At 53.3% G+C, this 17,954-nt stretch overlaps 1 protein-coding gene across 4 annotated transcripts in view; it reads right to left on the bottom strand.

The window, feature by feature from the left end:
- Positions 1 to 17,954, bottom strand: part of ARHGEF10L (Rho guanine nucleotide exchange factor 10 like) — a 172,299-nt gene that overhangs the window by 59,199 nt on the left and 95,146 nt on the right. For 2 of the 4 annotated variants that reach the window (XM_054009100.1, XM_054009097.1), the window contains 7 exons: positions 16,843 to 17,016; positions 14,011 to 14,156; positions 12,087 to 12,101; positions 11,622 to 11,803; positions 9,479 to 9,594; positions 8,698 to 8,825; positions 7,399 to 7,499 (listed from right to left, as the gene is read on the bottom strand). In XM_054009100.1, coding sequence (XP_053865075.1) covers positions 7,399 to 7,499; positions 8,698 to 8,825; positions 9,479 to 9,594; positions 11,622 to 11,803; positions 12,087 to 12,101; positions 14,011 to 14,156; positions 16,843 to 17,016 — 862 coding nt within the window. The remainder of the gene's footprint in view (positions 1 to 7,398; positions 7,500 to 8,697; positions 8,826 to 9,478; positions 9,595 to 11,621; positions 11,804 to 12,086; positions 12,102 to 14,010; positions 14,157 to 16,842; positions 17,017 to 17,954) is intronic. The other 2 variants (XM_054009098.1, XM_054009099.1) reach the window with 1 other exon arrangement.

Raw genomic sequence — 17,954 nt, 5'->3', positions numbered from 1 at the left:
ACTTTACATCTCAGATCAATAAAGCAGGACAGAGGAACTGATGGGCGAAAGATCGTTAACAAGGCTTTAATCGGGCCACTTAAACCCTAGCTGAGAGCTGTATACCTCCCCGCCGGAGGACGACAGTCTTTTACGCTAAGAACTTCCCTGCTCTGGTCACAAAAGGGTTAACATGCAGGCACTGCTTGAATCTCTGAGTAGCCGCACTAGCCCCTGGCTAGTGACTGGTTAACTCAGCCAGGCACAGAGAAGCTGTTCAGAGTCTAGGGAGGTATCCAATGGGATATAGACTGGACACCACGCTCCAGCATACCGTAGGGACCATCCCCAGACTGGGCTGAGAGGGGTCCCACCGCCACCCCACAGGGCTTTGCAGTCTCTGATTTCACGCATGATAAACCTGTTGGGCCTTGCGCCTCCTCCTGTCGGGGCAGAACGGTTTTGCCCAGTCAGTTCTAACCGACGCAAGAAAAAGGGGGAAAGGCAGCCGGAAGGCCCCATATTCCAGCCGGAGTTTCCCGTTTCTCAATTCCATTCCGTTACGCTCAGTTCTCCAAATCCAACATGGGCGTCAAAGCAGACCACCTACTACTCCACTGGGCTGACTAAGGATTATGCTATTGAATGCAGCCGGTCATCCTATAGGACAGAGATGGGTGTCAGCACAAACCCCTTGAGACAGACACCACAGGGGAAAGGTTCCCTCTACAGGTACATCTACACAGCAAAAGCGGTGCAGGGGCTAGGCCTACCTGTGCTAATTTAAACGTGGCTAGCAGCGGACACAGAACAGGATGGACTGTGCGAGCCCGGAGCGGATCCTGAGTACACCCTCATCTTGCTAGCTCTGCTATTGTCACTGCTATGGTTACCCGCACTAGCTGGATTCAAGGCTTTGGATGTGTTGACACAAACATACTCCCTGTCAGCTGTGATGAGCACCTAGGCTGGAATCTAGCACCTCTCCGTTGACTTGACTGCTTAGATCAATGTTTCTCAACTGGTCTGTGGACCAGCTCTGGTCCCTGAGATCTCCCTGATACTTTAGGAAGGCAGCAAGCCGGTCCCTGGTATCAAACGTTGCAAAACATTGGCTTTGAGCTTTAAAGGATGAACAGCAGATTTGATCAACAGGGTTTAAAAATGCATAAGGTTCATTGGGAGCAGATGAGCCAAACGGGTGGAACCAACGTTAGCCACAAGGAAATGCATTTCCAAGGACTAAGAGTGGTTCTTTGCGCTTATTCACCTTCACTCACGCACTGAGCTCTTGACTGCAGCACGGAGCAGAGAGAGCCAGGCCCGAGCAGCGGCAGCAAAAAAAGGAAAAGAAATAACAAAACATTTCTTCACATGAGGCTTTAATGCGTTTTTATTCCTAACTGGTGGTTACAGGATTTCCCCGCAGGCATCCCAGATAAAAAACAAACTGTTAAAAACAAGAGAATCAAAACTCCTTCCAGCCTGGGGGAATCCAGGCATTCAAATAAGATTTCAAATGAATTTTTCTTCCATTAAACTTTTTTTTTTTTTTTTTTGCTGCAGTGGCTGGTGGAATTAAACAGAAACAAAGAAAAGAAGGGACGCAAGTGTCACCAGGGAACTCTCCGCTGCCGGGGGACCTGAACGCGCAGGGGGGCTGCGGCCGCCCAGAATCATCTGCCTGCTTTCTTTCCCCCGTTTAATGAAGAGATCAAAGGGCGACCGTGCTCTGAAAAGCAATGCTACCAATGACATTGCGGGGTTACACAGACACTCGCAATAAACTTCCCGAGGGGATGTGCTCCATTTACAAATCAAGGGAAGATTTGAAGCTGCTCTTCGTGGCACGTGCCACCTTAGATGTGACAAAGCAGAGATCAGGTGCGGCTTTCCAAAAGTGACTGGTGAATTTGGGTGCCTCGGTTCTGGGCCTCTCAAATTAAGACCCCTTAAAGGGGGCCCAAATGCCAAGCACCCACCCTCTGAGGATCAAGGCCCTCTAAGGCGTCTCAGACTAGGTACCCCAAACCACTAGTCAATGTTAAAAATCTTGGCCATCGCAATGGGATCTTTCTGCTGCCAGTGACATAAGTTATAGGCTGAGTCCAACGGGGCATGGCACAGATTTTTGCTAAGACTGTGGAAGATCAGCAGTTTCTGCATCTGCACCACGGTTTCACACACGGCAGTTTTTAATGCAACAGTCCAGGCAGTTCTAGCCCTGATCACTCAGACACTGGACCAACATTCCCTGATCCCATCATCCTCCAGTTTTTCAGACCAGACGTCTCCTTAGGCAGAGCGCGTCATCTTGGTTAAAATCTTGTGGTGTGATTAAAGCTATCCGCCTTCAGGCATCTCGATACGGGATCACCATCCACATGGGTACGTCATACCTACAGTAGCTAAGGCACCTTTGCTGCCCTCTGAAAAATGGCCTGGTTCCAAGCCACAAGCTTCCATCCTTGGTCCCCCATGTTCATGAACTTTCAGAAGAACTCGGTTTCTATAAAAGCACCAAAACAAGAGTCCAGATTTTCATCGGCGCTCAGCACCGGTTGCGACGGCAGCTGCTAAGCGCAGCACTCCGTGAAAAATCTGGTCTCGATGGCGGATGCCGAGCACTTGGAAATCAACCCTAAGCTCTTTGGAAAGCCTGTCACTGTTTTTACCTCATCCTCCTCTTCTTTTCACGGAGTCATCTGCAGAACAGACCCCACCAGGGCACCACACAGAAATACAACTCCGTCAGGAGAAGGCTGGTTGGGCAACCGTCCCATAGCCAGGATTCTCAAGGTTGGCTGGAAGGGGGCCACACTACGAAGTCTCTGTCCAAGAGTCCAGCCGTATCTATTAGCCATGGGCTCGGGAGGCATTAAGGTTGCATGCACACAGATCCGTTCCAGACTGCGTTGTCCAAACAAGGAAGCTTGAAGAAGGGACAAACGGCAGAATCCTGCAGCATGGCAATAAGAACCAGGCAGTCTCCAAGTGCTGGCCCATTTCCTCACCATTCAGAGCCAACACAACTCAAGAAAGCCCCCAGGCAGTAAGAGCTGGAGTTATTTATTTCACAGATTTCCAGGGCGCTGATGGTTGCGGCTGCCAGGCGCTTTAATTACAAGAAAATTAAATGCAAAACAAAGAGCCTTAATCAAATGCTGCACACAAACGTGTCTTGCCCTGAAGGTCAATGGGAGAGCCCAGGTGCAGCCTGGGAAGGAACAGGTGCAGCCATGCCACTGGCTCAAGGCTCTGAAGCCCAAAACGTGGCCTGCAGACACCTAAGATGAAACCTGCAGTCAGTTCCGTTCCTTCGGCTTGGATTCAGTTAGGAACCCAGGATCTGCCACATTGCACCAGGCTGGGGTCCATCTTCTAGAGCAATCTCCTGTCTTCAACAGGACCCAGTTCCACCCGCTTCATCGACCGCTGTGATCATCTCGTTTGTGTAAACACAGGCCACAAGGTGGTGTCCAGAGCTAGAACTCAGCCTTTGAGAGGGATGGAAAAATAACAGGTGGGGCTGGCTGGCTGAGACTTCCCCGCCCCCCAAAAGAGAGGAGTAAAACGGGGTCCTTGCTATAGAAAGGAGCAAGGGGGACAGAGCAGGTGTCAGGGAAAGACAGGTGAAGGCACTCAAAGCACCCAGCCATGACGCACACTGCAAGGGTCTCCTGAGAGCTGTAATTTCATCTGAGCCCCCGGCTGGTTTTCTTCCATGCAGAGAGTGAACGCTCAACGTTGACCATTAGCTGCTTGGAGTGCCAGGGGTTGGGTTCCTCCCTCCTGGTTCTCTCAAACACAGCCAGGCTCGCTTTCATGGGGATGCCAGCCAAGGAAGAGGCCTAGAGAGTCTCCCCACTCTCCTCCTCCGCTCCAAACAGCCCAGGGAGTGCTGCCTCGTAGAGGAGATATGCCAACCTCCCTGAGTCACGATCCACAATTGTCCCCCTCCTAAGCCCTCCGATCAGAGACCGGATGGACATTCTCCCCACACGCGCGCACACACACACACCCCGTGCCCTGGGGATACAGGGGTAAGTAAATCTAATTAAGTAGCTCAAAGCAGTCAAGAATTCCACCCACCAATTCTGGTTTGAGACCCAGGGAGGAGGCCAGACTGAGGCCTGCCGTATGACACCGCTGAGTGTGTTCCAGCTCCCAGAACGTGCTGCCTTCAGGGGACATCTGCGGGTTTGGTTACTTGAACTCTGGTTTAGCTACACTTAAGCCAGGGGTAGCATTTAAATAGGGGTGGGCATTAGTGCCCCCTCCCTTCTCTGCGCTTCACACCAGGCAGGAGAACAGAGCAGGGGGCGTCCCAAGAAGAGCCCCTCGTGCCAGGCAGAGCCAGGCATCTTGCAACGTGCCGGGGGACAGGGACTGGGACCCCTCTGCATAACCTGTCTGCCGGGGCTGACCATGCTAACATGCAAGCGCTGAACTGCAGGATATGACAGCTGATGCCCTGAGCCCACCAAACCCAGGGGGGACGGACAGAGGGGTGGTGCCCCAAGGTCCATGCGGAGAGGGATGATGCCCTGAGGGCTGGGGTTGGGGGAGTGCGCATGCTCAGGGTGGTGCCATGGGGCTGTCGGTGTACAGATGGATGGTACCCCAGGGGTTACTGGAGGAGGGGAAGAGATAGTGCTCGGGGAACTTGGAAGGGGCATGTATATGCAGAGGGATGGTGCCCTGGGGTTGTGCACATGCACAGGGATGGTGCCCTGGGGTGTGGGGCTGTGCGCATGCACAGGGATGGTGCGCCTGTATGTGCCAGCCGGCAGAGAGGTATAGTGCTGGGGGCTGTGCACACAGAGGGATGGTTCCCCAGGTATTGGGGGGAGGGATAGCTCAGTGGTTTGAGCATTGGCCTGCTAAACCCAGGGTTGTGAGTTCAATCCTTGAGGGGGCCACTTAGGGATCTGGGGCAAAATCAGTACTTGGTCCTGCTAGTGAAGGCAGGGGGCTGGACTTGATGACCTTTCAGGGTCCCTCCCAGTTCTATGAGATAGGTATATCTCCATATATTATTACAGGTGAGGTGCATAAAGGGAATTGGTGTGGTGTTTTTCTGACTTGCTAATTAGTTTTAGCCTTTACACTGCTAGCGTCAGCCATGGACATCATTTCCAAACAGAACGGCGCACTCTGTCAACTTAACGCCTGGTGTGTCTGTTCTCTCTGTACTGCTTGTCTTGGATAGCAGAGAAAGACATTCATGCTATTTAGTGCTTCAAACACACGCCCTTCCCCTGGGTAAAAATACTTCTTGTTTTATATCCTTCCCCTTCACTCTACACCCAGAGGGCAGATATCTTGGAGCCATCTCGATCCCAAACTCTCTTCCCCCCCTCTCCCCCGACTACCACCACTCACGAGCTGTAATTCTAAATGGCAGTTACATAATTTTCCCCCAAGCCTCAGTTTGAAAAAAAAAAAAAAAAATCTATTGGCCCAGTATGAATGTAGTTTAAAATGTTGGTTTTTGAGTCTTTCCTAACTCCTGGGGAGCAGAGGAAAAGTCACTGGCCCCTGCTTTGACCCTCTTCCAATTGGGAACGCCCTGCATCCCTATTTGGGACAGGTACTTAAGCACATACTTTAAACCTTAGCACGGTCAACAGATCTCAAACACACGCTGAAAGTCAAACATGTGCTTAGGTGCTTTCCTGAAACAAGGCCACACCGAATTGCTGAAACTACCGGCCTGTCTCATGAGAGGCTGGCGTATATAAAACTTGATGATGAGGGTATTTCAGGCTACTATCCAGGATGGTACATTTTCTGCACATTGGTAAGTTTCACCAGAAAGGCTGCCAAAACCAGCTAGAACATTCAACAGTTTGTCCAAATGGAAATTAACATTGGGAACTTGTTAGAGGTTTTCCTGAAGAATCCTGGGCCTTCCCTCCATCAGTAGTTGCCTGTTTGTGCCGTGTTGGTAATTTCGTTGTAGGAAACCTACATGAAACCACAAATGCTCCCAAAATAGACTGATTTTTTTTTACATTTTATCCTTAGCTTCCAGGGGCCTAAGCATCCTCGGGGGCCGCTGTTGCCAGCTGCCTCCCCCGCACTGAAATCGGACCCAGCACCCTGATTTAAGCAGCTCCTCTATGGAAGTTTTGTGCATTCTAGATTTGTAATTTTATGGTGTTTTCTGGCTACCCAAACCTGCTTTCCAGTTTCTGGTAGGCACTTGCACAATGCCCAGGAAAACAGGGGGAAAAAGCTTATAAAAGCAGGTTCTTAAAAGTACAGAGGCATGAGGGAGGGATAGCTCAGTGGTTTGAGCACTGGCCTGCTAAATCCAGGGTTGTGAGTTCAATCCTTGAGGGGGCCACTTAGGGATCTGGGGCAAAAATCAGTACTTGGTCCTGCTAGTGAAGGCAGGGGGCTGGACTTGATGACCTTTCAAGGTCCCTTCCAGCTCTATGAGATAGGTATATCTCCATATATTATATTATTATTATGAGTCAGAGAAAACTGCCCATCACATCCATCTCCTTGCTGACACTGCTAGCGGGGGGAAATCAGCAATCGCCCCAAGAAGTTCTCCACCATCACTGCCACCTCTCAGCCAGCCTAGTGCCTCCTGCAGCAGAGGGACTGCAACAGTTGCTAACACTTGGGTCTTAACCACTATTCAAAAGAGGGGCGAGAGGGGGCCCATGATGAAAGACCGCACAGCTTCCATTAAAACAAACATCCCTGATGAAATAGCCCTGGTATTAGACTCCCTGCTGTGCAGCAGAACCAAAGATCTGCAGGCAAGAAAAATCACAGTGATGCCTTTTAATTAATCCCCGATGACGCAGTCAGAACGATGAAGGAATAAGCTTCCAAGGCATCAAAGGCAACGGGAAGTCACCCCGATAAGAGACCTCTTTCAAGCCCTACATCTGATGTGTACAAACCAAGCCAGACTTCATGAACCAAGCCCACCTTGACCATGGTTCTCCAGTGCCCTGCAGGTTGTACACTCATTTGCACCAGTGCAAAGCGAGAGTGAACCACGAGCAAATGAGCATGGGAGCATTGCATGGCAGTGGAGAGCCGGATCCCTTGATCTTAATGGAGCAACACACAGGACTGATTTGGCCCATCACTAAATCCCTCTTTGACTTGGATATGGGGCAACCAACATTCTGCTCTGGAGACTCTTGGGCGACACTGAGGAGCTAAAGGCCTTTCCTAGTCAAGCTCTTTGCAGCTCTGCTGGGCTTCAACGCTCCCAAGTTCCAACCTGTGCTTGGCACGTTCCCATAATGCCATGTGCTGGGCACAGAGCTTTGATGCTTAGTTTTCCTGACCTATCAAAGGGAACACAGACATCAACAGGCCCTCCCTGTCCCGCCCCTTCATTGGCATTCAGAGGGATGCCCTGCCCATGCAAACAGGGTTACTCACGCAGTCCTATCTTTGCCAAGTGCAGGCGGTTCACCCAGGAGATCTTGCTGAGTGGGTTTGGGGTGATGAAGACCACCATGAAGCTGATGGGACGGCCGGACCTGCAGCAGGAGGAGGACGGAGGCCAGAATTTAGCTCCATTCTGAGTCTGACTGAAAGTCATTGAGGGACCCAGGTTCCTAGTACACCCCAGCCCTTGTCTAGTTACTTTCTGTGCCAAAGGGCACTTCACCCGCCCCAGAAGCGCAACCACCCCTGCAGAGATGGGCGGTAGCTGTTTAAAAGGGCACACAGGGGCCATAGATAAAAGGGTAGGGCTGGAAATGCACTGACCATGCGGCAGGCAGGCCGGGAGTTTACATACACCATTATCGAGACAGGGAGATCATCCTGTTGTGGTTTCAGTTACTATGTTCATAGGACTCGTCTTTGCAGCTAGTGGAGTCACGTACGTGGTACATCACCACACGTGGCCCGCGGCTCTCCCAGGAGTCACAGCCGGCGGTTGCCTGCACTGACCAGCTGAGGCAGCTGCTAGTTCCTGGGCCATGACCTACATGCCCTGCAGAGCACAGGGCCAGGAGACGCGTTACAGGTTATGCCCTGAGCTGGCAGAGCCGGAGCGGTTAGACTGAGGAGCTGCGAGAACGGAGGAGGGGCCCAATAATCGCTGCAACGGCCTCAACCAGCCGCCCTTCTCTGTGGACTAGATCCAAGAGGATGGGAGGGAGGAGAAAGGAGCCAAGATTCATCAGACGCATATTGGGCCAGATCCTCAGCTGGAGTAAAGCAGTGCAGTACCACGGTCTGCTGATTTCCACCAGCTCAGGATCCACCACGAATCGTCTTAGGGTCTCCCCAAAGTCAGGGCATAATCCCCGTGTGGGGTGGTCGGTTGAGGAGGATGTTCCTCCTTCCACCCCACCACAAATTAACTGGGGGCTGGTAGGGGGTGAACCCCTTCCTCCAAAGCACCGGCACTGAACCAGTTGCTTGTTCTGGTACGGCCCAGCCAGGCTAGGACAAGACAAGATTCGAGCTGCCCTGGCCCACAGATGTGTACAGGGCACTAGGTCTAGGTGAGACCTTATTACGCTCTGGCATAGGCTTCCGTTACCTGAGACACGGACACCTGGACTGATCAAAGCATTGGAACACGCTGAAGCATACAATTCTGCACGGGCCTACCAGGAGATTGGCTAGAACGGGCCAAGAGGGCTTTGCCCTCCGATTCTGCCTCCATGCTCAGAGGGATGCATCAGGAAACGTCCCGCCCATGGGATCTAAGAGCAGACTTACTTGTCCGTCTTCCCTGGAAGCAGGAGACGGAGGCGGCACTTGTTGGCCGAGTGGATCTCCTCCTCCTTCACTCTCATCATCCTCTGCAGGGCCAGGCACCAATCCTGGGCCACGGTCATGTTCAGATTCTGGAAGCAAGAGAGAAAAGGAAACCCCTGAGATGCAGGTATCAGAGCGTGGCAGAGACGGCCAGGCAGGAGTCCAGGAGTTACCATCAAATTTCACCCAAAGGCCCACCCAGTAACAGCAAAGAGCGGGGCCCTGGACTAGCATGGGCACCCACGCCGCCAAGGGTGGAGAACCAAGTCCATCAGGAAGTTGGTATGTCTGGAGGTTCCTGGGGAAGCCAATGGCCATCCACCGTAGGACATCCACAGAGCAAGGATCTGCCTGCCTCCCCAGCTAAAGACCCAGCGTAGCAACGTTGGGGATAGGTGCTGGGGAGGGGTACGTAGGACTGTGGCTAGTGAGGAGGGACAGCTGCGTTAGAAACAAGATAGCGACAAAAACCTCATTCAGCGCCATTTTCTGCCCTGCTCCAAGGTTATGTTCTTTGGCATTTAGACCACTAACTTGGAGTCTGATTTCCAGACTGCAGCGGCTTCCCCCAGCCTTGGTTATGTCCAAGTCACAAACCGGCTTTGGCTCGCTGACCACAGGGGAAAATAGCTCCATTTCTTTAGCAAATCCCATTCCCAACTGACCAGAGACCTGCTGGCAGGAATCCGCTTGGAGAGACAGAGCTCACACTGACTGTGAAGGGGAACTCCCTGGCCGTTACCTGGTAGGTGCCATGGAGGGTGCTGATGAGTAGGGTTATCTGCTCCACCACAGCCAGATCCTTCTGCAAGTCTTGGAGCTCCTGGAAGAGCCGTGGAGGACCCAGGTACACCTTATCTTGGGAGGAAAGCAATGCATTAGTGGGCAGAGAGGGGCTTAGTGGGTTTCTCAGCTGACCTTCCACTTTGGAAGACTTGGCTTCAAATCCCAACTCGGGTCCCAGGGGGAAGCAAGTTTGCATTCACCCAGCGTACAACTGGCAGACTGTCCAGGAACAGAAGAGCAGCGGGCGCTAGAATTCAGGACTGGGGTACGTTAGCACGGTCGCATGGAGAAAGCTTGTGAAGACTGACAGTGCTACCCAGCCCCGGCTTTCCCAAGTGCCAAAATTCACTCATGCTCTGAGAGGGGATTCCACGGAGCCCTTTTGCCATCACCACTCTGGGTCTTCTTAGCAGCCAACCTCATAGGGCAGCACAGTCCTAAATGTGGGGCTGCCTTCAGACACCCCGGAGATTTTAAAGCCAGAAGGAACCATCACGGTGATGATCTAGCCTGACTCTGGGGTGGGGAACGGATCGGCATTCATGCCACACTCCCAGTCAGTACCCGGGCCAAGCCGGGGGAGCGAAAGATCCAACCAGTGGACCAAACTCGGTGATGACACTTTGGTCACGTGCCACCTGAGACACATCGTGCATACGCTAAGAAGTCGTCGTCTGACTCCTGCGTAGCGTAGGCCGGAGTCTCCTCCCTGGTAATCCCCGCATCGGGCTCAGATTATGGTTGACCTAGGGCACAACTTTCAGAACGACACCGAGTCTCGATTTAAAGACCCCACGCGATGGAGATTCCGCCATTTCAAGGTCGGTCGTTCCAATAGCTAATGGCGATTGAGGCAGCACAAAGGCGGCTCCTTGGGGTATAAAAAATTGGCCCCGAAACAACAAGTTCAAAGACAATATTTCCACCTGATAGTCCCGACTGTAAGAGAACAGTCACAAGGGGGCTGGAGAGGGTAGAGCGGAGATGGGTCAAGAACAGCCACGGGCAGGGACACGAGACATGTCCAGGAACCCAAGCAGCAAAGGGCTTCGGTTTCTGGTCCCATACAAGGAACTCCCAACACGTGTTTATTGCTTGCAGAAGTTTCTACATCTTCAGTTTCAATACTGCCCACAGAGGAAGTCCCCTCGAGCTGGCAAACCAAAACAAGAGGCACAGGCAACGTTTGTTAGTCATCAGCAAAACGTCGCTGCAGAGGCCCAGCCAGCAACAGGCGTGGAGTCATTCCCGTGCTAGCCCTCATGTGACCGAGGAGTCACCGGCTCAGGCAACCTCTGAGTCTAAAACACCGAGGCAGGGACCAGGTCTCTGGGCTCAGGAAAGACGCGATTCTTCCCCTTCCGTCACGCAGGAGGCGCCGGCTAGAGCGGACGCTGCTGAGTTCGGTCACTGAAGAGAGCAGCCGAGCATTGATGGGGTGCTACCACCAGGGGTGTGGGGATCCATGCGGTGGGGAGGGAAGGGCTGGGGAACCCCTCCTTTGGGGTCAGCGATCTGAAGAAGGCACCATGCTCTACCACATCACCATGACCCAACTCAACGGCACATCCCAGTAAAATTCCCAGATTGACCCAGCTTGTATAGCAAAGCCATCATCACCCACTGCCACCACTGGAGTGAACCTGGGGGTGGGGTGGATCCGGGAGGCGGTGCGCACTCATAATCCCACAATGGAAATATTGCTGGGAATCTGCCCCCATGAATGCTGGAGCCCACCTGGGGGGCTGACCTGAGGATGGGACCTGGAGGAGCTGGAGCAGCCACTGTGGGGTCCAGGATTGGGCCAGGGATCAGATAGTGGTGCAGTCAGCTCCTGGCTGGGAAGGGGAGGTCCCAGCAGTTCCTGAGTCTCCATAGATCCCCTTGCTCCCCCTCCTATCCCTTCCCTCTTCTCCTCCCACCTCGCCCACTTGAACCTTGAGCATTAAAAACAGGGCTCTGCCACCGGAGCTGTGGGAGTAACTCCATTGGCTGGTAACAGTAGTGGACTCTTATCCTCTGCGAAGCAGCCACCGACTAGAGGAAGACCGAGTACACTAAGCTGGTGTGCTACACCCCACCGCCGAGCGGATACTCACTGGACGACTGGCTGGACGACGTGTGTTTTTTGGCTCCCGCGTTCTGGATGACCACGTTGTCTTTGTCGTATGTGCTGTTCTCCTGCCCAACTTCTACCACCTGCACCTGGGGGAGGGCAGTGTTCCATTTCACGACATACTTGGGGCCCAAAGGGACGAGGCTGCTGATTTCCAGTTGGCCTCTGCAGAGGGGGAAGAGTCTGTTATTCCCTAAAAAAATCATCCTTACACTCCACCAACTTCCCCATCCCCAGCCAAGCCCGAACCCTGCGGCACCAAGAGGGAACAGTCAGGTCATGCTAGGAGAACACCTCTAGACCAGAAAAAAGCAGAAATATTTGCAAGCCCAGCTCCCTTGCTTCGAAACTTGCATTCCACACCCTGCACCAGCATGTTAATACCTTCCACCATAATCTGCACCCCCAACGCATGGGGCAAAAAGACCAGACCACGTGCTAAGCCTACCTTGTACTCACGGGCCTGGAAAGAGAGAAGATTAACAAAGGTCACTACCACAATTGCATGCAAGTCCTCCACTTCTCCCCCTTCCCTGGATGTTGCAGCTTCTACCCTCTGCTCTGAAGAGAGAGACCTGATCTAGTAGTTCTGGAAAGCAGGAAGTCCCGAGTTCAAATCCTGGCTCTGACACCATCTGAATTCTTAGGCAAATCCCTTAGGGCAAGTGTTCCGATTCAGGTGTGGAAATGCACATTCAGGCAACTGCAGAGGGGCACTCAGCACCTTTGGAAATCAGGCTACTTATAGAACGCTAGAAGATTCGGGCTGGGAGTCCTAGTCCTTCCCCGTGCGCTGAGGCAGGACCAAGTAAATCTAGACCATCCCGGACAGGGGTTTGCCCAACCTGTTCTTAAAAACCTCCAGTGATGGGGATCCCACAGCCTCCCTAGGTAACCTGTTCCAGTGCTTAACTCTCCTTAGAGTTGCAAAGGACTTTCCCAGTAGCGAACCTGAATCTCCCTTGCTGCAAAAAAAATAAAATAAATAAAATAAGCCGACGACGTCTTGTGCTACCCTCAGTGGACAATGAGAACAATTGATCACTGTTCTGTTGACAACAGTAAAGGATTGTTATCATGTTTCCCCTTCAGTCTTCTTTTCTCAAGGCTAAACAGGTCCAATTCTTTTAACCTTGCCTCCCACGTCATGTTCTCTAAACCTTTTCGTTGCTCTCCTCCGGTCTCTCTCTAAGACGGGGTGGCCAACCCGGGGCTCCGAAGTCACATGCGACTCTTCAAAAGTTAATACGCGGCTCCTTGTACGGGCACCAACTTTCCAATGTGCCGGGGGTGCTCACTGCTCAACCCCTGGCTCTGCCACAGACACTGCCCCCACTCCACCCCTTCCCGCCCCATCCCCTGCCGTGCCCTCGCTCCTCTCCCTCCCCCGCAGAGCCTCCTGCATGCCACGAAACAGCTGATCAGGAGGTGCGTGGAGGGAGGGGGAGGCGCTGATCGACGGGGGCAGCCAGTGGGCAGGAAGCGCTAGAGCGGGGGAGCTGCTGACGTATTCCTGTGGCTCTTTGGCAATGTACATTGGTAAATTCTGGCTTCTTCTCAGGCTCAGGTTGGCCACCCCGGCTCTAATACATTAACTTCTTTGTGGGGCCCAAAAACAGAGGCTGAGCAGAGCGGACCAATGCCTTCTTTAAGTGCCTAACTTCAAACACCCACACTGAAACGTTTTAGCCTTAAATCTTTACTCCAGTCGATTATTATGCACTATCGGGCTTCAGTCACCACATTCTCTTAACCCAAGGAGCTCGACCCAGAGGCTGTAACAACGATGGGTAAAATATTAGGAGGCAAATTAGGATTGTCGGGGACCCAGGGCAGCACTCTGCAGGAAGAGGCTACACGGGGATCCAGGCTAGACAAGTTTGCACGGCAAAACTGCAGGCAGACAGTGCAGGGCTGTAGGTTATCCCAGTTTGCTGCAGTTAACTGGCAATTTACTGAACCACCTTCACTGGTTCTAACACCTACATGTTTATAGCCACATAATGGAGCTTTTCTGCAGCAGCTCTCGGGTAACTCGCCAATGCTGGGAAAGTGCAATCAAAAGCATATTTTAAAGTCAAATGGCCCATAATTTATCACTGGTATAACTGTCGAAGCCAATGGGATTACACCAGGGACCCATTTGACCCACGGTTGCCAGAACGACTGCAAAGAAAAATGCCAAATCCCAGGAGAGATGCCAGTGGTTTTCCTGGAGACACAACAGAGACAGCGCTTTATAAAGGTCGGCCTGCGTTTTTTTAGTTGGATTTCCTTGCGTGGAACCTTGATACTATATCCCCGCGGATTCCTCCAGGGCTGCGGGGACGTTTGTGACGGGCTCCCGGAGGAAATGAACGCTGCCAACGTACTTGAAGTTGATGTTGGCGCACACCAGCATGTCGTTCAGCAGGAACACCTTGCGCTCCTTCGATTTGATCAGCTGGCCACGGTCCCCGTAAACCGTCTCCGTCAGGGTCTCGCAGAGCAGCAGCTGGTGCTGCCCCGAATTCAGCAGCTGCAGAGGAAAAAAGAGCAAGGAGGTCCTTTATTAGAAAAGCAGAAGATAGGGGAACAACCTAGCTAATCATGTGCGTGCGCACCACTGCCCCCTGCTGAATGGAATCAGAACTGCTCAGCTCTGTGTCATAAGCCCTATATTGCTAACAGCTATTGGGGTTTCTCCTTTAGCTCAAGGGGCCTGGGCTTTCAGAGCAGGAGGATCGGAGTTCTGCCGTGCAATTCTGAGCGGGTCCGGTACACAAAGCAGAGACAGCAGCCCTAACGGATTCATTACGGTAACTATTTGCTCCAGTACAGAGACGTATCCAATAGGACTCCACAGCACAACAACAACAGCACACTGAGCTACAACCCAGCAGAACCGGGCTCAGGGGCCACTTCAGAACTTTGTTCCTTGGCCCCGGAGTCTCTGAGCCCAGCTGCGGGGGGGAAAGGTGGACAGTTGACTGAGGGTCCATCTACGCTACGTTTTAAAACCCGCAGCAGCAAGTCTCAGAGCCCGGAAGTCCCCCGCTTTGCAGGACGAGTCCCTTTGCTTTCATTTCCTCTGCAGAGCGGATTGTGCCACCGCTCAGCCCCAGCGCTGCCCAGTCACACGATGTTCTGCAAATGCCTGGCCCTGGCTATTTCGAAATCTCGCTGACTGACTTTCAGTCTCTCTCCTCTCAAGGCGTAAACGCCGAGGGCAGGGGGATTTCCACCCAATGCTCTTCGATTTCGTGTTAACCAGAGACTGAGAAATAACGCAGCGTCTGGATGCCAGTTAGCCTGGCCGAGAGCCCATCTGAGAGACAGGAGACCAGCAATCCACGCGGGCTGCCCCACGCGGCCTCTGAGCTGCGGCAGCCATCGGCAGTCACCTCAGCACGGACCGGCCTGTGTCCTGCTAGAGTAGGCAGAAGAGCGCTGTTACCAGCCAGGTAGTTAGCAGGGTAACATCCCTGTTTCTTTGCCCTGGTGCTTTGACCCATCTTTTGTAAGCCCCACTTGACAGGAGCCTGCCGGGCTGGGGAAACTCACAGGTCGGCCAAGGAGATGGGGCATTCCCTGCGGCACCCCCATGGCCCAGCAGATGAGCTACGTGCTGGCAACCTGCCCTCTCCATGAGGTCTTCCACCTGCCTCCCACCCCAACATGTAGAGTCCAATCTATGGGGGAGGAGGGGCGTGCTTAGCTGGAGGACACAGCGGGCTCCCTCGCCTCACTCTCTTCCCACCCATACTAAGCCCAAACGTCCCCCCGCGTTGCACTCTGAACTGCTGCCCAGCCTAGCTGGGCTGTCACTGCGCTTAGCCGGCTCAGATGAACCTCGGTGCCGGCACCAGTGCACTGCCCCGGCCTCCCATTCAATGCCCAGCAGCACTTGAAATGGCAAGGCTGGGTACTGGAGCAGCCCAAGTGCTCACACAGCTGGCTAAGGAGCCGCGAACCCAGGCCCTGGTTGGGCTGGACTGTCTGGGCGAGCTGGTAACAGCAGCCTGAAAAGGGAGAGTTTATCAGAAGCCACGGACGACCTATCCCCAGGTCTTGATGCGTTCGAGGTGCTCTCAAATCGGAGCTTTCACTTGGAATAAGACACCGCCTCCATCCCTTCCTTTGGCAGGGAGCGTGCCCAGGCAGACTGCCTGGTCACTGCGCCCAGGCAGACTGGCAGAAGCCCCCTTGCAGACAGCCAGGCAGGTGCCAGCCAGCCAAGGAAGTTTGAGATGGATTTTAAACAGATGAACCCGAGCTGCAGAGTTCAGCTCCAGAGCTGGAGAATGCGGTCAAATCGGAGGGATTCGAGTATGGGTCCCGCTCAGACAACACCATCCAGGCTCCAGAGATCTGTTCAAGAGCCAACACTCAGGGCTGGTCTGGCCAGCCTGTGGCATCTATCATCCTGGCTACCTTGCCAGCCCTGAGACGCGGAGCTGAGCAGATAAAGGACAAAGCCACGTCCAACTTGCCAAGGGTAGCGTGAAAGCCAGCAAGCGGGGCCATGAGAACAGAGGACAAAGGGGTGCAGTGTGGCACTAACGGTTCCCTCGCAGGGGGCAGGTGTATGGGGGTGAAACAAACAGCGAGTGACTTCAGCAGGCGACCGTGGGAAGGATGTTGGGTGAAGGGAGGAGGAGGATCCAAGAAGGAAGACGTTTTGACCCTAGCACTGTAAGCCGGAGGACAGCACCATGGACCACCAGAGAAAGAAACTGGGAATTCTTCTGACCAAGGGGCACGTCAGCCACAACCCAACCTAGTAGATGGTCTTCTCCACACCATGGTCGTAGGCAGAATCTGCTCTGGGGGCCTCAGATATTCAGTCCAGGCTTTCCCTCTCCCTTACCCCAACCAAATGGGCAAAGCAGATTCACAGGGACCATCTAGTCTGACCTCCCCGGACCAGTACCTTCCTGCCCGGCACCAGCGAAGATGCTGTTAGCAAGTAGCGGCGCACACCTGGCGAGAGCCCGAGCAGGTCGCTTCCTAAACTAGGGAGAGAGTTTTGTGCTCAGCCAGAAATGGATTCGAACAAACATTTGGGGAGAGGAGAGAACCACCCTGTCCAGCCATCCTCTGCAATAGGGGTTCCGAAGCTATTCACGTACGCACACTGTCATCTAGTGGGCAGAGCGGGGAAGGGGAATTTCCCGACCAGAGACGCTGAGCCCTGCCCGTCGCTCAGGAACTCAAGCCCCCACCTTGTTAAGGCTGCTGCGATCACTGACGCTCCTGGTCAGCTGCTGGATCTCAGCCATCTGGTCGGCCACTCGCTTCTGCTCATTGAGTTTCTCCGCCAGCGTCTCCAGCTCGGTGAGGGCGAGCTGGAGCGACAGCCTGTCCGGGTGGCCTTTCGGGGTGTTCTTCAGCATATCCTGGGGTGAAAGAGGGAGGGAGGAAAATCAAGTCACCGGGGAGGGAGATCACAGGTAGGCCAAGCTGTGGGCCGGAGGAGCCCCTGATGGCACGGCACTCAGATTTTCAGATTTTCGCCCCCAAGCAGCACTCCTGAAAACAATTGGATTTTAGACAGGCCTGGCCTGCGCAGAGACTTGGGGAGCAGCAGCCGCCCACCTGCGTACACGTAGGGACACTTTCTGCGGCCGCCAGCGTGATCAACGCACCACGGACTCTTCCCCCAAGGCACAATGTGCAGCCCCAAGACGCTCACCTCGCCTGGCGGCTTCATGCTCCCCAGGCACGAAGAAGTGGGAGGAAGAGGCGTTGATTTTGTTTCGTTCTCCCACCGTGCTGAGCTCAGGGGCCCCGATGGCAGAACCTCTGCTGAGTGGGAGCTTGTGACACCCTGGCACCCCAATATTCACCACTGTTGTGTAGTTAGGATATGTTTGTACAAAGTGCGCCTTGTGAGGGATCATTCTAATTCTGCTAGACAGTAATACCTCATTGGATTGTATGTGCTATCGGCGTATGTGAAGTTATGAAGTTTCGCTATGTGGGAGGTTGGAAAAAAAAACCACCCACAAGCAGCCTTTCAGGTACAACAGTAAAAAGGCCAAACAATGTTAATGGCGAATTGAGGAAATGCACACAAGCACAAGGATTACCCCAGAACAGTGTGCAATAGAAACCTCTCAGAGATATCACTACACCATGGGAACGGTTTGACCCAGGTCGCAGCAAAAGAGATTTCCAGCAAGTGGGAAGAAGATATAAAAGAGGGAAATGACATCATGATAGTACCTCACTCTCCCCACAACAACACACCTGGAAACACCTGAGGAACAAGGACTGAGCTGGGGGAAGTGATGGTCCCAGGCCAGAGGGATTTTTTAGCCGGCGTATGAAAACC

The sequence above is a fragment of the Malaclemys terrapin genome, chromosome 19, assembly GCF_027887155.1.
Source record: "Malaclemys terrapin pileata isolate rMalTer1 chromosome 19, rMalTer1.hap1, whole genome shotgun sequence".
Classification (NCBI taxonomy): domain Eukaryota; kingdom Metazoa; phylum Chordata; order Testudines; family Emydidae; genus Malaclemys; species Malaclemys terrapin.
This window is presented reverse-complemented; position numbering and strand designations above follow the sequence as displayed.